Consider the following 27314-nt stretch of genomic DNA (forward strand, 5'->3'; position numbering starts at 1 on the left):
CAAAAACCAATCATGTTAAATTAAACCCAGTGAGAAATAGTACATCGAATCGACATCGATTCAACATCGAAATCATCATTTCGATGTCGAATTTATTATCGTTTCTCGCTGGGAAAAAGAATCACCGAGCGCTCGCTGTGGCAAAAGTTCGAAAACCGCAAACTCCACCAGCTACTCCTGTTTTTCGCGGGGTTAAACTTTATTTTCGTGTATCTGTTAAAATTTAGATTACTTTCGGTAGACGGCTCATCGGGCTGACGTGTAATATGTAAAAATGTTTAAATTTGAACGTTTAGAAAGTAAACGAAGATAATAAATAGAAAGTAAATAAAGATATATGTACAAATGATCCTACTTCGTTCGGCGAGAGAGACACATCGTCGGAAAGATATCCCCTTAAAAAGCGTCTCGACTCGCTGCTGCATCCACTCTATATACGCCGGTATCGTGCGGCTGGCAACGCCGGGTCCGTACGCGACCGTCGTCTCTCTCTTGGGATCATACGTGGTCAGCACAATGCAAGAAAAACACGGCGGAGTCGGCCGAGATGAACATGATTCCTGGTATCGCCGAGTGCGCCGGGCGCGCTCCACGCGCGGGTACTACACGCGAGTGCTATGGAATTATCTGTCTGAGGAATGCGCCGTGCGAGAACAAGAACGATAGAACTTATCTGCGTATATGTCACAATAATCGTCATCTGATACGCGTATCCTGGACACGCACACGCGCGCGCACGCACAGTTGTCTGTGAGAAAGTAACGAATTGAAGATGGCCCTAAAAGAAAAAAAGGGGGAGCCTCGCGTCGGAAGCCGCGCGTCTCGTTACGATAATGTGTTCCGTGATTATTATATTTCTTAGTAATATTATATATTCACCTTTCTGCGGGAATATGATTGGTCAACGACCGACCCTTACTCGCGCCTCCTTAATATTCAACGTTAACTATCCCGGTAATTAAATCTGAGATTAAAATTCTATTAAGGTAAAATCCACTCGTGAAATTAATGGAGGAATAAAACTTCGTTAGCCTCCCATTTAAGGCATTATCCGCTAAAATCCGGTAATTTTTAATAACCTTCGAAACTTTCCGCGAGACTGAAATTAATAAATGAAGGAAGAATAGTATATGAATAGTACAACTTGAAGGTTTTTCATTATCGACAAATTATTAACATCGTTTATGAATCTTAAGTAATTTTGTCGCAATTTGACGCTTTAGTTAGAAAATTTCTTTATTTTCGACAATCGTTTAAAATCAAGTTCCATATTACGTGCCTTTACCTTATTCCTTGGGCTGTAATTTTTAGTGTTTAACAATAAAATTATTTTTTATTTTGGCGAAAATTCTTTAATTAGCACAATTATGAATCGCAGTTATTCAGCTGTCCTTTATCATTGAATAATTAACAATCCAAATAATACAAAGCGACTGCAGTCATCAGTATCGCAGGGATCAGCGCATGTAGCGGACGCTCTCCTCGCATCCCTTAAAGCCGATGCGAGCACTCCATATTGTCGTCCACGGTCGGCGACAAATCGGACACCCCCTTCGCCCTCTTCCCGTTCCCTCGCCCGCTCGATCGAAACGACGACGGGGGATGAAATCTGGCGATTCGGTTGTTTGTTCTTTTAGCGCGACAGCTAACGGCGCGACGTATTTTCGGCATAAACTACGCGCTGTATGCCGGGACACGCAGTATGCTAATAATTTAGGCCGTCGTCCTGGTAAATCTTATGTCATCGATGTCGACGTAGAAATCGAAACGGGGTTAACGAGGCCGAGACGGCGTGGCGTCGTACATCGTAAAGAATGTTTTTATACGTATTACAAAGTATTCTCAGTACTGTGGAATATTTAAAAGATTGATTCTCCGATTTTTCAAAGATCCCGCAGTTAGATTCAAACGATTTTTGAGACGGACTAAAAAAAAATTGTAAATTGTACAGATACCTTTTCAATTACATTGGACTAATTTTGACATATTCAATTGATTTTGTTCAATTTATATTAGGATGAGAAGTCGAGGAATCGACGCGATATGCAGGTACCGATGAATAAAAGATTTAGATAAAGAAATATATATATAGTTGTTTATGTTAATAATCCCATATAGAATTGGATTAATTGTTGATTAAATACATAATTCTAAACAAATTGAAATTTTCGCTCTTCGAAACATTGAAATAAAAGACAAAAATAAAAGACAATTCATAAAATTCGAAGCATCAAGTATATTACATTTGTTCGTTTTTGTACTGTACGAGCCTTAAAAAATGCTGTACCACGCATATATTTCAAGCAAAGACAGAAGCAATGGAACAGAATACACCGGAATACGGAAAAAAAAAATAGAAAGAAACTGAAACGCAAACCCTTAAGAGTTTTCGGTTAAGAGTCATTCGGACACCTCTGTGGAAAAGTTCAGGTGTGCCCGGGGGAGAAAAAGCGTAGGCATTTCTGAAAAGACGAGTTTAACATAAATCTTTCTTGCATTCCAATTTTCCGGTAGCGCGGCGAGAGCAGTTTTCGAACAGGAAACGGCATGATTGTTTTCGTACGTGACGGCTGAATGCAACGCGGACGGGCGCGAGCTTGCAACGCCGCTGGAGCTTAGCCCCCGATCTCACCTACATTTTCGACTATGGCGTCGCCCATTCTCGTATCGGCAGTGCCAGCCATCCGCAGGCTACGCTGTTACGCCCCCATATCGTCCCCAGGGATCCGGCAAAAAGATAAGGGTGCCGGAGGGAAGGGAAAGGGAGGAGGGGGCAGAATACGTGCAATTCATCACCCCCCTCCCCCCTCTCCCCGACCGGCCGAGAGACCCGGGACCGAAACCCATTCAGCGATTGTGCGACACGACGGCATCGCGTGTGTCTATGCATTTTAACGCGTGAAAGTTGCTGTAGGTCGTAGCTTCGACGTTTACCTCGACGTCAACGGTCGACGATTTACTTCACGATTTCGACCGCGTGAGATCCGAACATTTCGTGGGCAGGTGAGACAGAACGGCCCACGTTATCTCGTAACGTTAATTCAAGTCAAGAGAGTAGCCACGCACTGATAGAAAAATATGTTGTATTTGTAACTATAATTGCATAGTAAAATAATTATAGTTAGGAATATTATTTTTATAGTAATTATTATTATAATATTGGTAATAATAACTATATTTATGGTAAATGTTTATAATAATCATTTTATGGTACAACTAACTGTGTAAAAATCTCCATTTTGGTTATAGCAACCATATCATAAGTTGCATAAACTAATATTATGATTATGAGAACTATAATACAGTTTAAACCAACATAAATTTATGGTCCATTGGGGACCCAACTATTAAATGGGTTTAATTCCTAACTATAATTATTTTACTATGCAATTATAGTTACAAATACAACATATTTTTCTATCAGTGCGAGAGAAAAAAAAATTCACCCTAACGCCGGTGTGAATAATTGAAACATAGATTTATGTATGATGTATTTCTTGACGCATCCAAGATTTCTTCTTTACCTGTTATGCATGAATTTACAATAAAATAATATAGATAAATCTTACTCTACTCTAAATCTAACCCTAATGTACAATCTTACTTTTAAATCTTTATTTTGCGGTAAAATTCTCGTGTGCAGTACTCGTGTTTTAATTCGAAGCCGAAGGAGGGGAATGGAGCCGTACGGAATTAATTAAAACGGCACACGATGAAAGAAGATTAAGGAAGATTCGACGGCGGCTGCATCTATATATGTTCGTTTTCTTCTGTGTCCAAACAGAACATATAATTAAACGGAGCGATCGTTTTCGACCGGACCACCGAGTCGGTCCCGCTCTGCCGAGTCTGTGTTTCACCCACGTGAAAAATAAGAAACGGGAAAAAGCGCAAAAGAGGGGAAGCGTAACAATATGGAATACGGTGGTCGATCGATCGCGCGCGTCGCGCAATGTGGGAATTTACGGAGCGCCGGGATAACCAGGCGAGTGGCGAGAGGCACGTAGTGCTCTCTAATTCGGATAACACCGGGGAAGAGAGAGAGTGTGTAGAACACCTATTTACCCTGGCGCGTTGCGCGCACACACAATGGAGACGCGCGGCGCGTCGTCGCGTCGCGGAATCGCGCGCGTCCCCCGGATGTGTCATTTCTCACGGCCTCATCCCGCGCGGCGCGGCATTACGATACGAAAATAACGGCCGGCCGGCCGGGGGCACGCGTGCAAATCTCGGCAAATATTATCTCTGCCTGTTTCGCGCGCTCGTAATACAACGGGAATACCCTCTCGCGCGCGGTATTTGCGCGAAAACTACCCCTCGGCGCGCCGAGGGGTATGGTATGTCCGAGAAAACGAGCGACGCGCTGGCTCGGGGCCGCCCCTCCACGATCTGCATAATGTGCCCGCCCCCCTCCGCCCTCCGCCGCCCTCCTTGCATAGGAAATGCCGTGATAAAAGTAACAAGTTATCCCTCCGCCCTCGACGACCCCGCTGCGCTAACATTTTCACGAGATTTGAGGTCGATTTTTCTCTTCTGGCGTCACACATCGCGAGACACTTACGTTTTATGTATTCTGCTTGCGAAACATGCTTTCGTTATACGTATAATACGTGGAAAGGATTTTGCTACCCCGAGAGAAAACAATGGTTGCAGTAACCATAATATCGCTATAATTTATAGTTATTTTTGGACCCAACTATATTTCTAGAGATGTTCGACAATATAAAATACACTTGTGCAAACTGTTAAAGTTCTCACAATTATAATATCGATCTATACAACTTATGATACGGTTGCTATAATCAAATTAAATATTTTAATATAGTAATAAGTTATACCACAAAACAGTTACTATAAACATCCACCGTGAGCATACAGTTATTATTACCAATATTATAATAATTATTATAAAAATAATATTTTTAATTATAATTATTTTATACAAACTATGCAATTATAGTTGCAGATATCACACACTTTTTCAACATTGAGAAAACAATTTTGTTAATTTGACTAAATTTTTTAACTCGATTAAATTTCTTCAGTTCAAGCATTTATGCATTTAACTTAAACACATAAAATACTTGGACTTCAATTTAAGTATTTATATATTTGAACTAAAATACGTAAGTTTTTGAGTTGAAGAAACTTAATCAAGTCGAACAATTTAGTCAAATTGAGAACTCTTCTTTCTCGGTGTAGCATCTTGAAATTTAGCCGGATACAATCTGAAAATAATTATGAAGCGAAGCTGCAAACAGTTTGGACATTTTAGTGATAAAGCTTGAGCGTCCTTCAATTATTTTGAGATCTGTCAAACAATTATTTTCATAATTGTGCGTATAAATACCTATAACTAAACTTTTAGACGCTCTAGTAAAACCATCCTTTCCGTGTAATATTGCAAACAGTCTGACGAGCCACAGCATTATGTAAATTCTACGCAAACGTTTAAACAATTTCTCTGATTTCCTGCGGCAGATAATTGTCAAGCCGTCGTTTTTCTTTTCCCATTAGCTTTTCGCGCGCGTAGAAACTTTTTGCAGGTGGCACTTTTTGTCTATTTCGATATTTCGCTACTGGTATTGGTAATCGTTATCGAAAGTAATATACCGTTTCTCGCTTCGTACGATTCGGCACTTTCGACACATACAAAACGATCGACGTACCTAGATAATTGCACGTCATTCTTCCCACGTCGTTCCCTTTTCCGTTTCTCTTTTATCCGAGCAAAAAGGTCCGGATTTACCCGGGCGGGCACCAGATGAATCCATGAGATTAGAAGAAAGATCCGTTAATTGGACGACGGGGACAGATACCGATGGTATCCGCAAATTGGATTGCCTCATCCTCCCTCGCCGCGCTTACTTACTATACCGTCGATATCGATTATAGTCGTAATGGTATGTAATAGCTGTGTGAAAGTCTGCGAATGACCGGCGATTTTGATAAAGACGAAGAACAACGAGCGAACGCATTATCGAAAAGCGTTGATTAATAAATCAAAAGTTGTGCCACGGATCTTCTTTACGTGCGTGATGGAAATTCCGTCGTGTTGTGCGACGCAGATTTTAATGAACGCGAAACAACGCGTCGAAACATCAAAAAGCATTCTTAATTACTGGAATGTATACCGATCGTTATTTTCCGAAAAGTAAAATTTTGGGAAAATCGCAAAATTGGTTAACATTCCCAAATGTCAAAATTGTATTTATTATACGATGTGAAATGTTTAATATTACGTTAAAAGTGCAGTGACTGCGCGCGTGCGCAAAAATAAATAATCACGATAAGATTAAAATGAAGGATTAAAATAAATATGAAAGGACAGAAATATTTCATGGAGTGATTATTAATGTTTTTGCAATTGTGGCGAAGTCCAGTTGATTTCGCTAAACTGAAATTAAACACGTACTCTAATAATAATCACGAAACCTCGCAAAATTTTTCGACGGAAAAATCTGACGGATAATTGAATGCATCATACACTCGTCGTTATTTGGAAAAAAGAAACGAATATTTTACACAACCATGAAAAAGGCAACTTTGTTATGCTAAAGTTATCTAAAAATTTAGGTATAAATCTGAAAATAATTTTGTTGAACCGTTAAAATAATTGTGTAGGTTTTCAAATTAGAATATCAAAAGTTGCTAGAATATCAAAACTTTTGGCATCTTACTTAATATTATTTTAATAGCTAAAAAATTATTTCAATATTTTTAGATATTTTTGCATGTTGTATACGGCAAAATTAAAAAAAATAATTATTCTCTTTTTAAAAATACATTTATTGTGAGATATAATTTTATTAACTAAAATTAAAAGCCTACATTAACATGGTTAAGAAAGTGGCAGTTATTTCTCAATATCTCTTTAAGAATTTTACGCGCGAATGTAACTATTTATGCTGCATGTATATTTAGTTCTTACAGCGAATATTTTTTTTAATTATATTTTCATAACAAGTAAATGAAGCTTTAGCGGGAACAAAATTAGCCAGTTTATTTTAAGAACACATTTTAACTGTTATCACTGTATTTCATCAGCTCTAATCGTCCTTTGCGTATAGCTACCTGTTGGTTTGGATTTTCCATATTCGATTCAATTAAAGGATCCTTTGTCGGTAAGGAAAGCGACGGTTTCTCGCGGAAATATAAATCCACTAATCAATCTTATCTTTCATGTAACATGACATGAATATATGGCAAATAAATTTCTATATACAACTTTCACATATTCCACAAAAGTATTGTTTAATATTTTAACAATTCGCCGGACTCCTTGAATTTAGCTTTCTGGAACATGTGGCAAACACATGTTTCTAATTTGCAGGTGTTTCACCGACCTGCAGGTATTCGAGGGTCCTAATGCTTTTGTAAAATAAAAAAAATTTATGAATACAACTTCCACATATTTCAGAAAAGAATTGTTTAATATTTTAAGTATTGTCGTCGGATCTTTTGAGTTCAGCTTTTTGGAACATGTGGCAAACACATGTTTCTGATTTTGCAGGTGATCGACTAACCTGTACGAAAAAGTAACTCTGAAGGTTGTAAGGGGACTTTTGTAAATCTTATTCTTCAAGATTTCTATTGTACTAAGTAAATGAGTGTGGTCTGTGTAGTTCAGCGACAAGTGTAAGCAGCGAGGAACAAACAGCACAGCGTCTACCTATGTAAAACTTTACTCTCTCAGAAAGGATACCAAGACTTCTGATACCAAGACAAAAAATATTCTTGACATATTTAATCTTATTACAACTTCATGTAGTATAAAAATAAAACAAGTTTAAGATTAAATCAGAATTCTATCTTCAGATTGGTCTACTCTTAAATCTAGAATATCATAAGATTGTCACAAATTTATTAAATCATTCTAAGAAAATTAATAAGATAGCATCAAAAGTCATTTTATTTTAGATTTAAGAACATTCCATTTAAGAATAAAATATTCCTTTTTTGATAATAGATATGATTGGCGCTATATCGTTCCTATTTTATGGTAGATCGAAGAGTAATAGCATTAGTTTCAGAAATCTTTTCTGTGAGTGTACTTTTTAAAACTGCTTTTTTTCACTACTAAGTGCTTGGTCGAGAAAAGTCAATTAATATTTATTAGGATGAAAAACAAATGCTCTTTTTTTAGGGTTCACTGTGTATAACTTATAATGTGAAAAAAAACATAAACATAAAAAAATTATGTTAATCCAAATTGTGGATTGCCGCTTGTCACAAGATAACTTATTATCAAAGACATCCACTGAATTATACAATAATTATAAAGCAAAATGCACTTTATGAAAAACATGTCTCCCAATTACAGACAAGATTGCAGCCGTTTCTAATTGTATTTGTAAATTCGAAAACAATTTTAATACGTTAATATAGGCATAGAAATGAATTAAAAATTTTTTTATGTAGGCCATTTATACCCCTATTATTTCATACTTATTATTGGCACAATTAAAAATTTATACCTCTATTTAGAAAATTATAAAATATTAATGGAGTCTGAATCATCGCGTTGTAAATCTCAAATTTTGCAGAGATAATTGGAAAATAAATAAAAATATTAAGATATTTCTTTTTTAATTAAATGTTCTACAAAAATAACTATAAGTTCAATTTTATACTGTTATTTATTTATATTTTACATCAATAAAATGCACTCGACTTTTTTAATTTTTTGTATCTTTTTGTCCCTTTTTCATTATATTTCATCGGCTTTTTAATTCTATAACGAAAAGTTTTCGAAACATTATATTATGTCATTTAGTTTAATTAAATATATCAATTAGATCACAGTAAAGAAAATTAATCACAGTTTCTTTCAAAAATATAAAATTACTAAAATTGATTGTATATTTTTGAATAAAATCGATTAAAAAATTCTTTTAATGACATATAAGACAACGCGGCCTCTAAAAGAATAAAATTAATTGAATTTTGTGGAAGCGGCTACTATGTAGCGGCAACAAATGTAATTTTACTAGAAAATGAAAGACGAGACGAAAATGAAGGAAGAGCAGTTACGGGAGAAGGGGCATGATCTCTTTCTTTTGCTTCATGGACGCCCACGGGACTAGGCACTGAATAAAGAAAGTCGGTTTTCCCCCATACCTATGCGTTGAGTTTTTCCGAATACCTGCGCATTTAATTTTTTCTAATTTGAACCACATGTGTGACGGGAGAGAGTCCCTCCTACATGTACCTTATAACAGAATTATGGATCTTTGTTACAAAAATTCAAATTTTATTTTTATTTTACATGTATTTCATGATATATATTTAAAGCATGTACACATAAGAATTAATTAGATAATAGCTAGTATTGCATACTTGTAACGAGAGATATTCTTAAATAAAATAAATTAAAAACGATTCTTTAAAATAACGAATATCAAACAATGAGGCCTGTAGAGAGTTAAAATTAATTAAGTTCTATGTAAACGATCACTGTACAGACGCATATACCGATATTTGATTCAACATGCAATTTTAAACAAAGTTTTGTTAATGAGACTTTCAAAAACAATTTCATATATCAAAATACTGCTATTATCTAATTAATTCTTATATGTATACATGTATAATAAAATACATACAGAAGAATAAATACATTTCACAAAAATGTTTTATGAGCGTATCGGGTCGTAAATTTTTTTCGCGATGAAAAATTGAAAATTTCCGATCTGTCTGGGAAGGGAGACAACGTTAGGTAACGACTATAACTCTTATAAGAATGTTATTGTTACTATCGTTTCTCGGGCTTCAGATTGTTCTTTTATTTGAAAGCCGGGAGAACGCACACACGGACATTTGCAGGTGTGTGCATGCTATTGGGGAATTCTCGCTCTCCCCTCCCTCCCCAGGGCTGACCCTGTCAAGGGTGGAGCTAAAATAAGGGTGGTGCCTCTCGTAGCTTACGTATCCCATCGGGAATCGGTGTTGGTTAGGATGAGCAAGGGTAAGGTAAAGCAGAACGAGACTGGTCTAGCGGCAAGAAGGACAGCGAGTCGTTCCGAAATGAATGCGCCCTTAGCCGAGAGTTTAACGCGGGACATACGAGCAGGCCGTTTTTTGCGTTTGCACGTCGTCTCGTTAACATCGGTAGATTCGCTTACAACCGATCGCGGTGATTTCGGTCTCTACGAACCGCGACGAAATATTGATCGGGCATTGATCGATTTATTCTTCGATTAATAAATATTCGATGTTCCAAATCAAGTGGTTTAAAAGTCGCAGTAAAAGCCAGATTCAGTTCCCTCTTCGCTCGGAACTGATGATCAAGTAGTTTCAACGTCGTCGGCGACACGTGCGAAATATTGTGAGATCGTGTCTACGTGATATCGGAGTTTCATTAGTCGCAATAGAGAAAATGCCGGTGAGGATGGAACCTATAAACAATTACAATTGTGATATCTTGAAATCTATGCCTCATATACAAGAGGAGAGAAAGAGAATCAAATGCAAACAAAGAAGTCTAAAAGGTACATTACATCTATATGTATTCCTCAAATTACGATTAGTGAAAAATCACTGAAATTAGTGAAAATACACTGATTTTTTTTTCATTGACACACTTATAACTTGTCAATTAGAATGCGAATGTTTCAAAATATTACTCGATTGCTCAAATAAACTTCATGTTCTAAAAAGTTAAATTTAGTTAAATTCGTTTTAGTTTGTCAATTTGGATTAGAACGATGCATAGTAAAAATCATTAACGTATTATTTTTGTGTGCTTGTAATAGAAATAAATGCGTATTTTAAAATGGAAATCGTTAGTACAGAAAAAAGTGCATGTGAAATATTCGCCGATGTGTAAAGAAGGTCTCTTGTTCAAAGTTATAAATATAAAAATAATTTCTTTGATTTCAATAATTATTATATTTTTTTATTATATATATATATATATATGTGTGCAAGAAAGCACACATATAAAAACAAGCATTTACAGATCTCTAATTAAACAGAATAAAATTTCCTTTCTTCTTTTTATAAATAAATAAAATAAAGATAAAGAATTAATGGAAATCTATATAAAACCTATATAAAATTTACTAAGTTACTTAAATTATTTAAATCTGTCGATTTAGCTCGACAATTTGGATTGGAACGATGCAACTGTAACATGTGTTATCGGCGTGCTTTGCAACCACCTGCATGATAGAAATAAATATGTTTTAAAATTTAAAAATAAAAAGCTTCAGGGAAAAATTACTTGTGAAATATTCATTGATGTGTGAAAAAACTTACTCTTGCAAGAAAATAGGTAAATAAAAACTAATAAAATAAAATAAAATTTCTTTTTTTTTATAAAACTTATATAAAATGTTAAATTTTCATTCTCATACATAGAGAACTATCAATTCTACTACTACAATAATTATCTCAAATTACACTGACCACAAATTTTAGAAAAACTTGTTATTATCATAAAAAGTATTCGTATATGCACATATTTTAAAAAATTATATTCTTTTGAAAAATATTACGACTTTCAGAATTTTCTCCTAGAGTATTTGATATTCTATTATAATATTTAATTTTACTGAAAATTATAAGATTTGTGTAAAAACATTTTTAAACATTAACAATAAAATTTGCATTGATTAAATAAGGTTCATTTTTACTTATTAATTTGTTTTATTCACATATTGATCAATTTTTACTTAATGTTGTTTATTTTCCTATAATTCTACATTTTTATTAACATGTTTTTAATAGTTTTATTTATTTAATAGTTTTATGTGTTGGTTTTAATACTTTTCCGACAATTAAAAATTTTTTAAAGATTAGAATCAGATTAAAAAATTATCAAGTAAAAACGAAAAAAGAAAAAACATCTTTTTTTCTTACCACTCCAAAAAATCGACTTTTTTTAATCCATCGTTTTAATGCTTATAGATGGATTTACAATAAATTTGCGAATATATGAATTTAATAAATATTTGAAATAATTAATATTTATTTAATGCACAAGTAATTTACATATATTTTTCTGTATATACATAGAAGTTTATGTTGTAAGTAAATATTACCTGTTAGTTGTTTTAAGTAGTAATTATATCTTAAGATTATTAGCAAGAAAATATTGTTTAGAAAGATAATTGCCACTTTAAAGAAGAAAATTAAAAATTGAGTAATTGTTTTTCTTAGTGTAAATAATACTTTTCTACATATATGTTGATTAATTGATACGTTGATCTCAAGAGAATTCAAATGCAATGTTTAATAATATTATTAATTACTTAATATATTTAATAATATTATATAAATATATAAAATTAATGCTCTCTTTCTCTCTTTCTCTGTCTCTCTCTTAAAATTAAACTTAGAAAACCGTTTATTTTAGTGATGCACAACTTGCAGTTTGCGGACCGCATGTCCGTAGGGGGATTGTGCGCATCATATATATAGTATATATAATATATAATGCGTTACAGAAGTAGACATTATACAACGTGCAAGATTTTGCCTATTAAAAATAATTCTTAGAGAAAAACTTTTAAAAAGTTTTATGCATCACTGATTTACGTAATTCATATTTTACATTTCGAACAAAATCATCAATTGTTAGTACGAATGTAATATAAATTATGTCAACTTATTAACTATCGTATATAACATTTTTGAGATCTAATTGTGAATAATCTTTTTATTTTAATTATTTTACGAAGCTCAACTCCTTGCAGTATTACGCAATACATATGTTCCAAGCGTTTCACAAAATGGCACCTTTGGCTGGGAGCCATCTCTAATTTCTACGGATTGTTCTCGAAGATTGTGCGATCGGCACATGGAATAATACATAGACCGGCCAATGAGGAAGCAACTTATTCTTAGAGTGCGGCGTCACTTTTCTTTGGACCTGTTCGTTGTCGACAGCTTGCAATTTTCCCGGTAGCATGAGTGTTTGAGTACAGTTTCTGCGAATGTGCGAAAAAAATATTAACCGTTACGCACGTTACTTTGGAAATTATACTTCCAGGTAGCGGAACAATGTAAATTCATTATGCGAATTATGCGAAATGCCCTTGGCATTTTCATAACTTTTTGTAACGACCGATGTTTGAATTAATTATCACCAGTTGATGCGCTTCATATAAATCAGTGAAAATAAAATAGTATTTTAAAATAAATAATATTTTAAAACAAATAACTTTTTGTAGAAAAAAAAGACATACTTGAAAAGAACATATGATATTCTTATAATAATATTTCTGTCCACGAGAAGAATCATTCCTATCTTATTCTGTTCAATATAATTTACTTAAGGGAGTTCCGCTGCTAAATCAAAATGAAAAGATTTTCATCAAACTTTGTAGAGAGGCTCAAATTAGTGATATAAATTGACTGTCAAAATTTCAGAAAGCTGAACTAGCTAGTCATTTAGATATTAAATGTTTTATTAACATGGGCTCTTATGGGAATCAATGAATTTTCAGGATTTTTCAGTTTTTATTGTCCTATTAAACATAGAAGTAATGAACAGATGTTAGTGAAACTTTACAATAATCTTAGCTGTCCAGAAAAGTACTGTTAAATTTTTGAAACAATGCACTTGCTCGTTTGAGTGAAATAATTGATAAGATAAAAAAAGTTTACAATAATCGAAGTAATACAGCACGTAAGTGTGGTAAATGTGTGCTAGTGATATAACATGAATTTCAAATTGTTGTATTTAGTTATGTAAGGGTGGTATAATAGTGAAAAATGTTTATTCTCAATTTTTAAAAAAATTATATCAGTAACGAAGGTAGTACTTTACAGCCGATTTTTTTCTTATATTCACCATTATTAACTTTAGACTATATACAGCAAAAAAAAGAAGGCAACAAAATAGTCATTTTAATATTTTTCTTTACTTGAACCCTTATGCCACTTGTTGTGCCGGGCCTGAGCAGAGAAACTCCCTTAACCAATGTAAAAGCAGCAGGTTATCAATTCAATAAGCTGTTTGATATTTATTAATTGCAAGCGGAAAGATCTTAGAAACTTATTATTGTACTTTTGTCAGGAAATATCAATTTAGATAAGGTGTATTTCGTATTAAATGCTTTCTGCGGAGCAAAACGGTGATAGAATTATAAAATATCAAATTAATGACAAATTCCATCATACCAGAGAATTAATCCGAAAGAAATTACTAAAAAGATTTAATTTTTCTAATGGTTTAATTATATAAGTACTTTGAAAGCAGCTTTATATTGACCGTTTTAATTTTCATTTTTATAAGATTTTTATACATAAAAAGAGAGAGAGAGAGAGAGAGAGAGAGAGAGAGAGAAAGAGATGAAAGAAAGATAAAATGATGACTTTTTATTTGATGAAAAATAGATAGGAAGATAGAGCGCATTTTACGCGCCTGATAAAATACCTATCTGGAAGGCATCGAGAGGTGTTGAGCGTCGGTCGGAACCGTCACCGAATGCAGAGATGGAGCGGCAAAAAAAAAATGCATTATTCAAGCGAATTTCCATTCGAGAGAAGTCCGGGTAGCTACATCGTTACGTTGCTCTCTCGCCGGCACTTTAATGACGGTTTGCTCCCTTTGCTTTCGTTTCTTATAACGAGGAGCTTCGACGTCGTCGTTATACGCAGCAGCATTCGCACCGTATCACTCGCGAACGACGACGACGCGGTCAAAATCCCTTTCGCATCGACCGCGCGTGTGTTGAAGAGCAGTTGAGGAATTTCACTCGAGCTTTCGTTTCAAAACGCAAGATATTTTTTAATGAATTTTAAATCTGCCCTCCAAAAAATACCCGTGTTTTACCAGTTTTACTTTCTTGTGAGTATGTGCATGTTCGCAGATGGATGTACGTGTAATTTGAATCGAAGAACTCACAAGAGCTACTAACAAAATTCAATGTACAAAATTGATTGACTCGTCTATAAAATGTAAATTTAGTATAAGGCCTATACGAGTCTAAGACACGAATGTGCATGCGATAAAACTTTGTTTTCTCTTTTCCTTTCAGCGATCGAATGAATTAAGAGTTCATTTAGGGCAATTCGACAAAGGTATCAAATTATGAGATAAAAAATCTATTGCATGCGTGAAAAATTAAACTGCACATCACTGAAAGGGGAAGAAGACAAATGTTGAAGCTTTATTTCACGTAAATCCATGTCTCGGATTCGTACATGTTTTTCTATTAAAAGTAAGAAATTCAATAATTAAATTGTGCAGTTCTTGTAATAATATAATAAACGTAATACTTGATAATTTATTAAACATATAAATTTAATAATATTTGAACTTTTAAAATTATACGTTCGATATATAATTAACATTTTCCACAGTATATGAATTATATTTCTTTTATTTCTTTATATCCTTGCCTTATATTCTATATCTATAATAGATATGGGCTCACGAAATTACGTAGCGGTGGTACAGACTCCTCGAACGCAAGTTTTTTGCCGATTTATACTTTCAAAATTTGTCACGCGCCCGCAAACTTGTGGGAAATTAAAAAAAAATTCGTAGTCCCAATTTTACGGATTATATGCGATGTGTCCATAGAGACGGTTCTATTTTATCTGTGAAAAATGTAATTCGGCTTCGAACGTGATTTCGAAATAAAGTCACGACCGCCAATATTGCAAGACAAATAATTGCGCCTGCAAAATTCCGATTTCCAGCGGGCCAATGACCTTCCCGGTTATCCAGGACGATTTGCATGAACCGTAAAAAGTTGTATGAATTTTTTTCCTTTTTACAACTTTGCGGACAATAACCGGATATGAAGCATCGCGTACATTATTTTAGGAATAATAAATAATTGCGATATATGAGATGTCAGATGTGTGATGTGTAAATTTCATGGCTCATAATCCAAGAGAGTATTTTTCCCGCGGTGATATTCGGCAAAAATCGAAGAGCAGATAAAAGTGGATATAATTAGATGGGGAATATTCCAGAATTATGAAAAGGGGTACATAATAATTTTACAGCTTTCCGCGCGTAATACGAGGACAAGACGGGCGAACGAATACATTTCTCGCGGCCGATTATCGGCACTGCTAGGATATCAGGTGTTTCCGCCGGTGACATTTAACGATTGACGATGAATCTCGATTACGACGGGCGTGGAGCACGAACGCTCCGCGTGGCGGAGTTAATTCAGCCGGGCATGCTGATAGCGCGACTACTTTAGCGCTGCTGTCGTTTGTGCAATTCGCAATTCGCGGTTATTGCTGCATCGATTTTGCATGCACACGCGTATAGATCGTGCATGCCTACAGCCCCTAATGCCACTCTTGACGTATTAAGTTTTAGCCTTAAGAACGACGTGCGTACACACACGCGCGCGATAACATCGTGGGATCACGAGTTACCTTGCCGGAATTTTAATAGAGAGAGATTACGGTTAGATTCTCCTCGAGGAAATTTATGCCGTATACATTAGAAAATAGATATGCACTCATTGTCCGTTAGATCTCTGAAATAATTACGTGTATTCATTTTTGTTGACCACGACAAATTATTCTACATGTAATTTATGTGTATAATAGGATATTTGTTCGTCCTAATTATCATCTTAGATGATGATTGGAACCAAAAAATAGTTCTAAGTGTTATAATAACTTTCTTGTACAAATAAAATTCTAACGAAATATACAAGAGTTTGTACATACACTGTCTAAATTACAGTCAGTGAAAAATCAGTGAAATCAGCGAAAGTTATACTGACTTTCGATACTTATAACTTATCAATCGGTCACGTAATACAGTGTTCTTTTAGTGATGAAGTAATACACTAATTCTGAAGTGGAAATCACTAAAGGGCAACGGATACTCTTTAATTACCACAATTATAAATACACCACTGCAAATCAGTGATAATACACTGATTGCCATTTAAAGAACACGTATATTTAATAGAAACCTTTTTTTTTTTTTTTAATTTGCAGGCGGCAGTTCTCCTACAGACACGCTGGACCTGAGCTCAAATCACCACCACCACCACCACCACCACCACCATCATCATCATCATCCTCTTCATATCAACAATCACAGCAACAATTCGAACGACATCGTTAGCTCCACTACGTCTGCTGGCGCGCAGGAAACCGTGATGAAAGAGAAAAGCAAAAACGCAGCGCGGTCGCGCCGCGTTAAGGAGAATCAGGAGTTTCTGGAGCTGGCGAAGCTACTGCCACTTCCGGCCGCCATTACTACGCAACTGGACAAGGCCAGCATCATCAGGCTGACCACCAGCTATCTCAAGATGAGAGCTGTCTTTCCTCATGGTAACGAATATGCTCTTTTGGTAATTCTTGCCTTTATTTGTTACACTAATAAATAGTATACTTCGGCATAAGTTATAGCGCTGCTTGCTTATTGGAGTCAATCTGAACCTTCTGGAAACGATTGTGCTATCCAAATCTGGCTGCAGGGTTAATACTTGCAAAGTAATCCGTCCCTTTTTTTTTTTACGTTTTTACCAGTTGTAGGGCTGGTATTCGTGAATTTAGCAGCCAAACTCTTACGTGCAAAGGGCAAATAGTATCGGATGAGATGGATGTGATTGCGCACTTAATGCATTGTTAGTCCCCGGCGCTTTGTAAGCAAAGCATGGGGGCCGTTATAGTGTTACAATGGCCTCCCCCTAGGTTCGATTCTCCCTCTCACGACATCGGCGAATTGAATTTCAAGTGGCTGCATCCCTCTAGAACGGCCGTCCTGTCTTTATTCTCGGGGAAAAAGAGACACGGCTTCCTCACGACGACGCTTTTAAGGGCGCCTTCCTCGCGCGCCTTGTCGAAAAGCGAGCGTAAAATTTCTCGAGAGGCCAATTGCCGTCGATTATTACCGCAAGATTAGTACTTCACAATCTATTAAAACAACCGTTGGAAATAAATCGATATTATGATGGGAAATGATTTTTATAACGTAAAGATGTTAAAAATAATGTCGGTGATCAAATCTCGATAAATTTATTTTTTATTCACATTCCCTCACACTTTCCGGGTGCTCGTTATATCGGATTGATATAACGTAAAATTCTCGATGTAACGCAACGATAGCGAAGGACTTCGAACCGAGTTTAGTTCTTTCTTTGAGATGGATCGAGCTGTCTGTCAAACGTTGTACCATTGTATATTGATATAATAATCAGACCGTTAAATCTGACACGTGTTGTGTATTGAAACAGCATGATCAACGATTCTTCCAAGGAACGCGTCAATCGATAATCGAACTCAAGGGAAACGTGCTCCAGAACACATGACGTTTGAAATATGTAGTGCTCAAATATAAACATGTAGCATAAGTGATTTTCAAATTTTGAATACGAAAATAACGTTTTATCGAATTAGACTAAAGCTTTTTTTTTTAATTTTGAATATTTATGTGCATTTTGATAATACAAAAACCATTTTAAAAGTGTGCGTGTCTCTTTATCCTTCGATTTTTCGTAGTTAATGTTTTTCAAATATTATTTTTGAAAAATAGAATAAAACTCTGTTGGTAAGAAGGCAATTCGTAAGATTTATTCCTCGCAAAATCTTATACGACGACAGAAAACGAACTTGTTTTCGTACTGCGCGCCATAATAAATGCGTGGACATGTGATTGTAGATTTAATTGTACATTGTACATGTCGCCACGAAGATTCATAACGGATAGAAGACCAGAATATCAATTTAGTTCCTTTGCCTTCCTTCTGTGTTCTTTTCTGTGTTCTTCAGGTTAAACAATCTGTATGTATAATACAAGATGAAAACTTACATTTAGACTGTCAATTATTTATGCAAAAATGTCTTGCACTATAACTGCAGCTATAATTTGAAAAGCGTAAATTTGACAAACATTATATGATTATATCATATACGTGTGTGTACGTGACAGGCGCAATAATCAATATATTTTACCAAAGGGAAATGATACACCTTTGAATGGGCGTATGCTCACTATTATAAGCAGGAGACTGATTCCTCGAAATTAATTTTTCAGGTCTCGGAGATGAATGGGGTGCCGCGCCACCGCCCAACAATCCCTTAGAGACCACCATCAAGGAATTGGGCTCGCATCTTTTACAAGTGAGTGATCGTTTATATTTTTTTCATCGATATATAAGACAAATAAAATATAAATATAGAATACGATTTTCTGCTCGCCGAAAAAATGAGAAAATTTAACGATTTGAAAATATACAATTGTTTATTAAATTCGCGTACAAGTCGTGAATTAGCATTATGATAATAAACTATTTCTTACTGCAGACACTGGACGGCTTCATTTTTGTCGTAGCACCGGATGGGAAAATTATGTACATAAGCGAGACAGCTAGCGTGCACTTAGGTTTGTCGCAGGTGGGAGATATCCCCTCATTTATTCAACTAATTAATAATTCAGTTTTGGCAATTTTTAGAGAAAAAAAATACTTAACATTTTAATTATCCGTTACTACTCTCTAAATCTAAATTGCTTATTTACAACTATATTCATCAATGACTACTCACTGTGTTTCAGTAATTCCGATTAAAAGGAGGATACTTTTATGATCAAAATCGGTATATTATCACTGACAAATAGTGATTATTGATTGATATAGTAGTTATAAGCACCGAAATCAGATTACTCACTGTCATTCAGTGAATAGTAAATTGATTACGATTTAGAGAATACGTTTGTATAGCTTGACTACTTAGCTCTAAACATAAAAGAAAAAACAATAAATGTTGAAAATGTCTTGTAACTTTTACAATCAAGTTTTCTCGCGCAAAATTGCATTATTATGTGTTGTGTGTGTTATATTATAATATTATCTTAATATATATGTCACATTGTTACGTCAGATGATGAAAGTTAATCTGGAAACTATTGACGAAAAGTGTTCGTATGTAGGTCGAATTAACGGGAAACAGCATATTCGAGTACATTTATCCGGATGATCGCGACGAGATGATTTCCGTGCTGAATCAACCGCCTGCGAATCTCCCGGGTTTCATATACCCACCGCCGAATTCGCGAGGTGAAATCGAGCTGGAACGTGCCTTTCTCCTTAGGATGAAGTGCATTCTAGCGAAGAGGAACGCAGGCCTTGTTACGGAAGGATACAAGGTAAACAAAAGGAAATAACGAAATAAAGTAAAAGAAAGAGTCAAGATGAATAAATAAATTTTCATAAAAGACACGTCAATATTTTCGAAGACTAACATTTGAAGTTTTTTAAAACAATTAATAATTAATTTTCATAAAAACAAGTAAGAGAAAGGTAGATGTGAATGAAGGATGGATGGAAATGAAAGAAAGTTATACAGTTTCATTATTTTATAATCCGAGATTTATAGCAAATGGAAAGAGATTAAAGAAAGAATAAAAATTGTGATTAGCATTCTTGCATTATATGAATATAAAATCGTAAAAAATAAATGTTGAATAATAAATCAAGTTTAGTTAGAGCTAAGTAGTGATGCAATTGTCCTAGTCACGTTCAGTCCTAGTCAGAAAGAAAACGCATATGATAAAATTCGTTTGCGTCTAATCTGTATAGAAGAAATACTCCCTTAAATCTTTTTCAACTAGTCATTTGTAGTATAATGTTAAATAATATTAAATATTAAATATATAATAATATTTAAAAAAAATATATATATAATATGACATTTTATAATCACATATAATTATATAATCACAATTTTTTTTATAAAACATGAAAAATACATTATATCAAAATCTTAATTTGAAAGTATAACAAAATTAATGATGTAATTTGTATTATTCTAAAATAATAAACAAAAATAAAATGTAAATTGTAGTAAGTTTTGGAATAAATTTTTAGTTTTATGGTTTTATATCTTAAAAATTAATTAAATAAATTCAAACTCAACTTCAAAAAAAAACGATTGTAATTTAAGTATTATTTTATCAAATATACGTAATATATTAAATAATATTATACTATTGCATATCGGTGCAATTTAACATTCGAGAAATAAAATCAAGTTGAAATAAAAATAATTTTTTTACCATTTACTAACTCTCTCCAATAAGCTATAAATATGCATGTGTGGTAGCAAGGATTAGTTTCGGTCAGCATGTTACACCGTCGAAACTATTAATCAGATTTACGCGTGCAAATGTGAAAAATCACACATAGACACTAATCCCGATTTACGGAGACGCCTTAATTTTCCGAAATCGAGTAAAACTGCCCGCATTAACTTTCCCCGGGTATCGCTAAACTTTCGACATATGCTCGGGCAGTAACGTACGACGCTATTGTTCTGACGCGAAGGGAGGTGACGAGAGGAGGTGAAGGGATCTACCGTGTACCTTGCACTTGTTAACCGAGGAAGGCAGTCCTTGCGGAGGAAAATGTTTGGCAAATAGCTCGTTCAGGCCGCAATGCCATGATGATGGTAACCCTCGACGAAATCGCGCATAAAGATCCCCACGGTGTCGAGCATAGTCATGAATGCAACCCCTACGAGCTGTTAGACCAACCGAGAGAGAAAGAGAGACAGAGAGAGAGCCTTGGGGCTAGGGCGAACTTATCCCTATGGTACTTACACGCACAAAGGCGGATTGTAGTTGGCTTTTCTTTTGTCGACGCGCGAAACGGAAATGTCCGAGTTAACGATTGCGTGAAATTCGAGTGAGAACCTGCTCTAAGTGTCATCTTAGGGTAATATAGCAATAAGAGTTAAAAAAAGAATATATATAAAATCTCATTAATCTCAACCATATGACGCAACTTACACTAAGAAGAAAATGTGTGATATTTGCGACTATAATTCCATAGTAAAATAATTATGATATTAGAAATATCATATATAATTTACAATAGTTATTACTACAACAGTGATAATAATAACCACTTGCTTATAGTAATGTTTTTACAGTAATTGTTTTATAGTATACAACTTACTATATAAAAATCTCCAATTTGGTTATGACAACTATGTCCTAAGTTGCACAGACCAATGTTATGATTATGAAAACTCTTTAATATAGTTTTAAACAAACTATAATCTATATTGTTGAATAACTATAAAAGTATGGTTGGATCCAAAAGTATATATTACTATAAATTGTTATGATATTGTGATACTACCGCGACTATTTCTACCTCTCTGTGTATTTGCATCTTTTTCTCTTAAGATTGTATTCAGGAAAAAATATATAATAATAAATTCGTGGATACGTAGGGCCTACGCCCCATTTTGATACTTTAGCTCGCTTTGTTCGACCACGCGTGAATCTGCCACCAGAGTGAGTTTAAGGGTGGCCAAACACCCTCGTGAAAAAAAAAAAAAACTTCGCTCTTCTTTAACTCACCCCTAGTCGCTTTCGCGTCAAGGCGCGCGCTGATGCAGCGGAATTGCATATGAGGTGATGCATGCAACACGGGCATAATAAGGGGTATATTTGCTTTACAAATTTGCACTCGAGGCCGAAGCGTGACGTTCAGCGAGGCTTTTTTTCACGTCATCAGGCACTCAATTAAGCAGGAATTGTTAATTTGCCGTTGTTTGCCGGGCGAGTGTCCGTACTTCAGCCGCGGCGCCCGAGGGAATTGCTCGAGTATCGCACTTTACGCGCTCGGCCAAGGAATAACACCGCGAATACATTTCGAACCACGCGTACGCTGCATGCAACGACGCCGTGTTATGCACTATAAGAATTGGTTGGAATGGATAGCACGCAAAAGAAAGAATATCCAGATATTTGCTCAAAGAAATTTTACTAACGCACAAGTCTCTTTCTCGGAATCTATCCTTAACTGATATTAATAAAAAGTATCTAAAGGAAATTTTATTTAAAAAGAATTAAGTTTTTTATGAGGAGTCATTTTAATCACTTTTGTGGTGTGTGTGTGTGTGTGTGTGATTTTATACAATAAGAATATTATATATAGATATTCTGAAAAAAGATTTGATTATAATAATCTAGCCTTGATCAAAGTTACTTAGGGCCTTAATGAAAAAATTTCAATTAAACGTAAGGTAATTATAACGAAATGTTTATAATTATTATTAAATGTTTTGTTACTATTATTATATTTGTTATAACCAAATATTCAAAACAATATTATTACTAAATGCACAAGTTTACCTTAGATTTTTTTAAGTATATATAAAATTTGTAGAATAAAATAAAAAATTGTGTCATTATTGCGAAAATATGATGTCTCATTTAATTCGTGGAGTCTTAGAAGATTATATAACTTCGATTATACAACTTTTTTTTTTAGAAAAACCTAAAACATACGTCGGCGGCCTTTTTCATTTGTTTCAGGTCATACACTGTTCCGGTTACTTAAAATGTGTCATGGAGGCTCCTATCGGAACAGAATATGAAAACGGTGTTGGTTACCGTAATGTCGGTCTAATGGCGGTCGGCCATTCATTGCCGACAAGTTCGATAACCGAAATTAAATTGCACCATAACATGTTCATGTTCCGAGCGTCACTCGATCTGAGGATCATATTCATCGATTCGAGGTAAGAGGTTTTGTCGATATATATGTAATCAAAATTTTTCTTGTACAATACTCTCTTAAATTTATAATATAATGCTTCTCATGTCAATTATCAACAAAGTTGCCTTAATTTTTTTCTGGACAACACATAATGTACAATAAAATTTTACATTATGGATTCTCAAAATAAATTATCATTTATTTTATATGCCTTTCACATGCTTCAAATTCTTTCATTTTTTTAAACCTTATATAATAAATTAATAAAGACGTGCATTATTCCTTTTGTTTCTCTATCACTTATTGCGGAAGTCAGAAATAAATCAAATTATTTAAATGTGAAAGTCTTTCGGTTAAAATAAATATTAAATCAGAATAATATGCGCCCATAGAGACCCAAATTATATATGAAGCACAAAATAATATTAATACTGTGATTATTTTTCAATTCACATATAAAGTTGGTGTAGTATAGTCAGTAGAAAAACTATTTCTCGAACAAATCGTTTTTTTTCTTCGAGGCCGAATCTTTTCGCTGGAGGAAGCGAATAGTGTTGACTCGAGCACCGGGACACAGTAGATTATTTATTTCCAATGTAATTATAGTTGGGTGTCGTATTGCGCCATTAATATTTCGATGGAGGGCCCGGCGCGGTGCCCCCGGCCGGGAGGGATACGGCCATTAAAATCAGTTTCGTGTTACCGCGCTCTGCCGCGTATCCTCTTTTTTTTTTTCCTCTCCATCCGCGGCAAATAAATATCCACCACCGGCGGTCCCAGCGAGCCCTACAACACCCGCTCGCTTGCACTGGGAACGAACACGTGACGCAGTATAAATATAGCGTGGATAGAAGCGCGCGATGAAATTTTATACATACCGTCGATCGGAATCGGCTCGCGCGGATTGTGCAAACTCGCGACGCTCGCACCGTAAATCCCGGCGAAAACAAGCCCGATCCGCGGAAAGCGATCAGCGGACCTCTATCTCTGTGACCTTTTGGATTGCACCTCTGTTGGAACGCCGCCGCGCGAGTGTGCACGGGGGGGGAGGGAGGGAGGGAGGGGAATATATCTGCGCGCCGGCTTTTTATACAATATGCGCGTCCCTTTCAAAATTGTATTGACACGAGAGAAAAAAAAAAAGGAAACGACACAGAAGTAAACTTTCCGGAGAAAATTCTAATGACAGTCTCTTTAGAGAAAACGTTTCTCTTTTCTGTTTATACTTTTGTATTACGTGTTAGAGTTGGGCGAATTAAGAGAAGGATGTACGGTACCACGTACGGTGTCTTTACTGAGTACCGTGTTGTTACAGAGCAGCTCAGTTAACAGGCTACGATCCCCCGGATCTGATTGACAAAACGCTATACCACTACGTGCACGGATGCGACATTCTGCAATTGCGACACGCTCATCACGTTCGTGAGTATTTTCATTATACTACTAAATGCAATTCATATATCGCCAGACGAAAATGATTGCATTAATATATGTACATATATATATGTATATATTAGTTCTAATATTTATTATTATTTACAATCCTCTGTTTAGTGAGGAAGAACAGAGCATATGTATAATTAATTTCTGCTCTTTGTCATTAATTCAATTATTTGCATTAAACAATTTAATTGGATTCTCTCTCTCTCTCCCAGTTATCTATTTAACAAATCATCGATATATCTGGTAAAGCTTGCTGCAATATTTCGTTTTGTATTAGTTCAGCTGTTTCGGAAGAAAAAATATATTGTCCCTGTTGGGAAGGATTATTTTTTAACCACCCATACATCGCGATTACCGAGGGCCGCGGCCTCTCTTCTCCCCTCCCCCCCGAGTTCTTTTTTCGCGGATTACATTGCCATATATGTGTTTCCTCGGATTTAAAGGACACCTATTTCTGTCTGAATAATAACTTCAGAAGCACAACGCACGAAAATATTTTCCTTCGATAGTTTCTCCGTTGACCGACCGGTCCGGCGCGGATCCTCTCAAACGACGTCGACACAATACCTCGACGAGGATAAGCTCTTTGTGGACCGAGAGTAGCTGACGCTGCTTAACTCGCCGACGCCCTTACGAAACATCCTTTGATCTTACGTCGTGCCACCCGCGCGCGGATACGCTACAGCGCGAGTATTTCCACACTCTTTTCCATTTTTCCTCTCTCTTCACGGGGGCCTCCCTCCCCGCGCGCGCTTATTCTAAGTGTGTGGACACGTGGTGCACCTAGGGTGTACATTATTGATTGAACAACGCTGCTACAGCGCGCCGACGAAAAGAGGCGGCCGCTGGGTGCGCGAAAGAGAGAATGAGAGAGGGAGAGGAATGATGATAAGAGCAGTGAGAGCGGGTAGAAGCGAGGGAGGTTTAGCAAGAGGTGTGAGCGAGGTAGGAGGCTGTTACTGCTATCACTGTTTGAACAGACTCGCAGTTTCACGAGCGCGACTCGAAGGGAGTCTGACATAATGCCGCTAATGTCTGCGCCTGAGGAGTCGCAAACGTCATACGGCTCGATTTTTTTCCCCCCGTGATTGCGCGTAATGGCGGCACTACGCGTAGACTGCGCTCTGCGAGATTTTTCTCGAGGGAACAAACAGAGGAATCCTTGAATTATTGAGATCCTTTTTCCATTTCAAATGATTCCATTTCATTTTCGTTCACAGGTTTTAATCCTGTCGCTGTTATTAGAGATAACAACACTTAATGATGACATTTGATTTTCTCTCGTACATTATTTCGTAAATTTGTTATGCCTTAATGTAATTATGATGAACTATAACCCAGCGAGAAACGATAATGAATTCGACATCGATTCGACGTCGAATCGACCTCGAAATGATGATTTCGATGTTGAATCGATGTCGATTCGATGTACTATTTCTCACTGGGAAGTCATAAAGAAGGATGGGTAAAATTAATTATTTATGATACATTAACAGCCAAAATCAGATTCAGTTGCTCAAAGCTACAAAAAAATATAATTTTTACTTGCCACTTCGGGAGCCAAAGTCAGTCTTAATTACCCATTTTTTTATTTTCCACGACATCGTGTCATTAATTCTTCGCTAAAAATTGGTCATTGCTTTGTTGACAGTGTTACGCAAAGGTCAGGTGACAACGAGGTACTACAGGTTTCTGACAAAAAGTGGAGGGTGGGTATGGATGCAGTCATACGTGACAATTGTGCACAATTCGCGAAGTTCGCGTCCGCATTGCATCGTGTCTGTGAATTACGTGTTGACGGGCACCGAAAGCACCGGCCTAATCATGAGCTGCGACCAGAAGTCGTCCTGCTCGAGCCCGGGAAATCCGCCGAGTGCCCCCGTGTCGACACCCGTCACGATTGGCGCTAGTGACCTGGACAATCACAGCCCGAGCCCGCCTTCTTATCGCAGCCGGACCAAGGAGCCACCCGACACCGAATACGCCGACAGTTCCGGCTATCCGAACTCGGAGTACATGGTGGGCTCGACCAATCACAACCATTACCTGTCGTCGTCGCCGTATGCGTCGCACAGCATCAACGGCGCGACCCACGAGGACAGCGCTTACTATCCGGATTTGTTTTACTCGTACAGTGGTGAGTCTCATAATTTGTTTGTATCTTAAAAGCCACTTTGAAAATGCGCGATTTAAAATAAAACTATAAACAATCTCCCGCGACAAAATACATAGGTCGCCTGAAAGTCTCTGCATTCGTGGCATCTAATTTTTTTTTCCTACAAATTACAGACTAAATATTAAACCTTATATAATCCAATAAAGATTGAACAAAGAAAGCGTTTCCTTGGGAGTTATTTTCTCCTTTAGGAGGAAAACGGAAAGAAAGGTTATTAGAGATCTTGTAGAGATATGTAAATTTTGAAATAT

General features: G+C 35.8%; 1 protein-coding gene across 3 annotated transcripts in view; it reads left to right on the forward strand.

The window, feature by feature from the left end:
* LOC105830800 (single-minded homolog 2) overlaps positions 1–27314 on the forward strand; it is a 54681-nt gene that overhangs the window by 21201 nt on the left and 6166 nt on the right. For 2 of the 3 annotated variants that reach the window (XR_004962902.1, XM_036285574.1), the window contains exons 1-8: positions 8802–10490; positions 16927–17265; positions 18971–19056; positions 19240–19329; positions 19865–20080; positions 23261–23466; positions 24760–24866; positions 26539–27024. Coding sequence is in view for 2 of the 3 variants with exons in the window: in XM_036285574.1 (XP_036141467.1) it covers positions 10379–10490; positions 16927–17265; positions 18971–19056; positions 19240–19329; positions 19865–20080; positions 23261–23466; positions 24760–24866; positions 26539–27024 (1642 nt within the window). In the remaining variant the exon portion in view is untranslated. Of the gene's footprint in view, positions 1–8801; positions 10491–16926; positions 17266–18970; positions 19057–19239; positions 19330–19864; positions 20081–23260; positions 23467–24759; positions 24867–26538; positions 27025–27314 lie in introns of those variants that run through there. The other variant, XM_036285575.1, reaches the window with a different exon arrangement.

Source organism: Monomorium pharaonis, chromosome 4 (assembly GCF_013373865.1).
Source record: "Monomorium pharaonis isolate MP-MQ-018 chromosome 4, ASM1337386v2, whole genome shotgun sequence".
Lineage (NCBI taxonomy): Eukaryota > Metazoa > Arthropoda > Insecta > Hymenoptera > Formicidae > Monomorium > Monomorium pharaonis.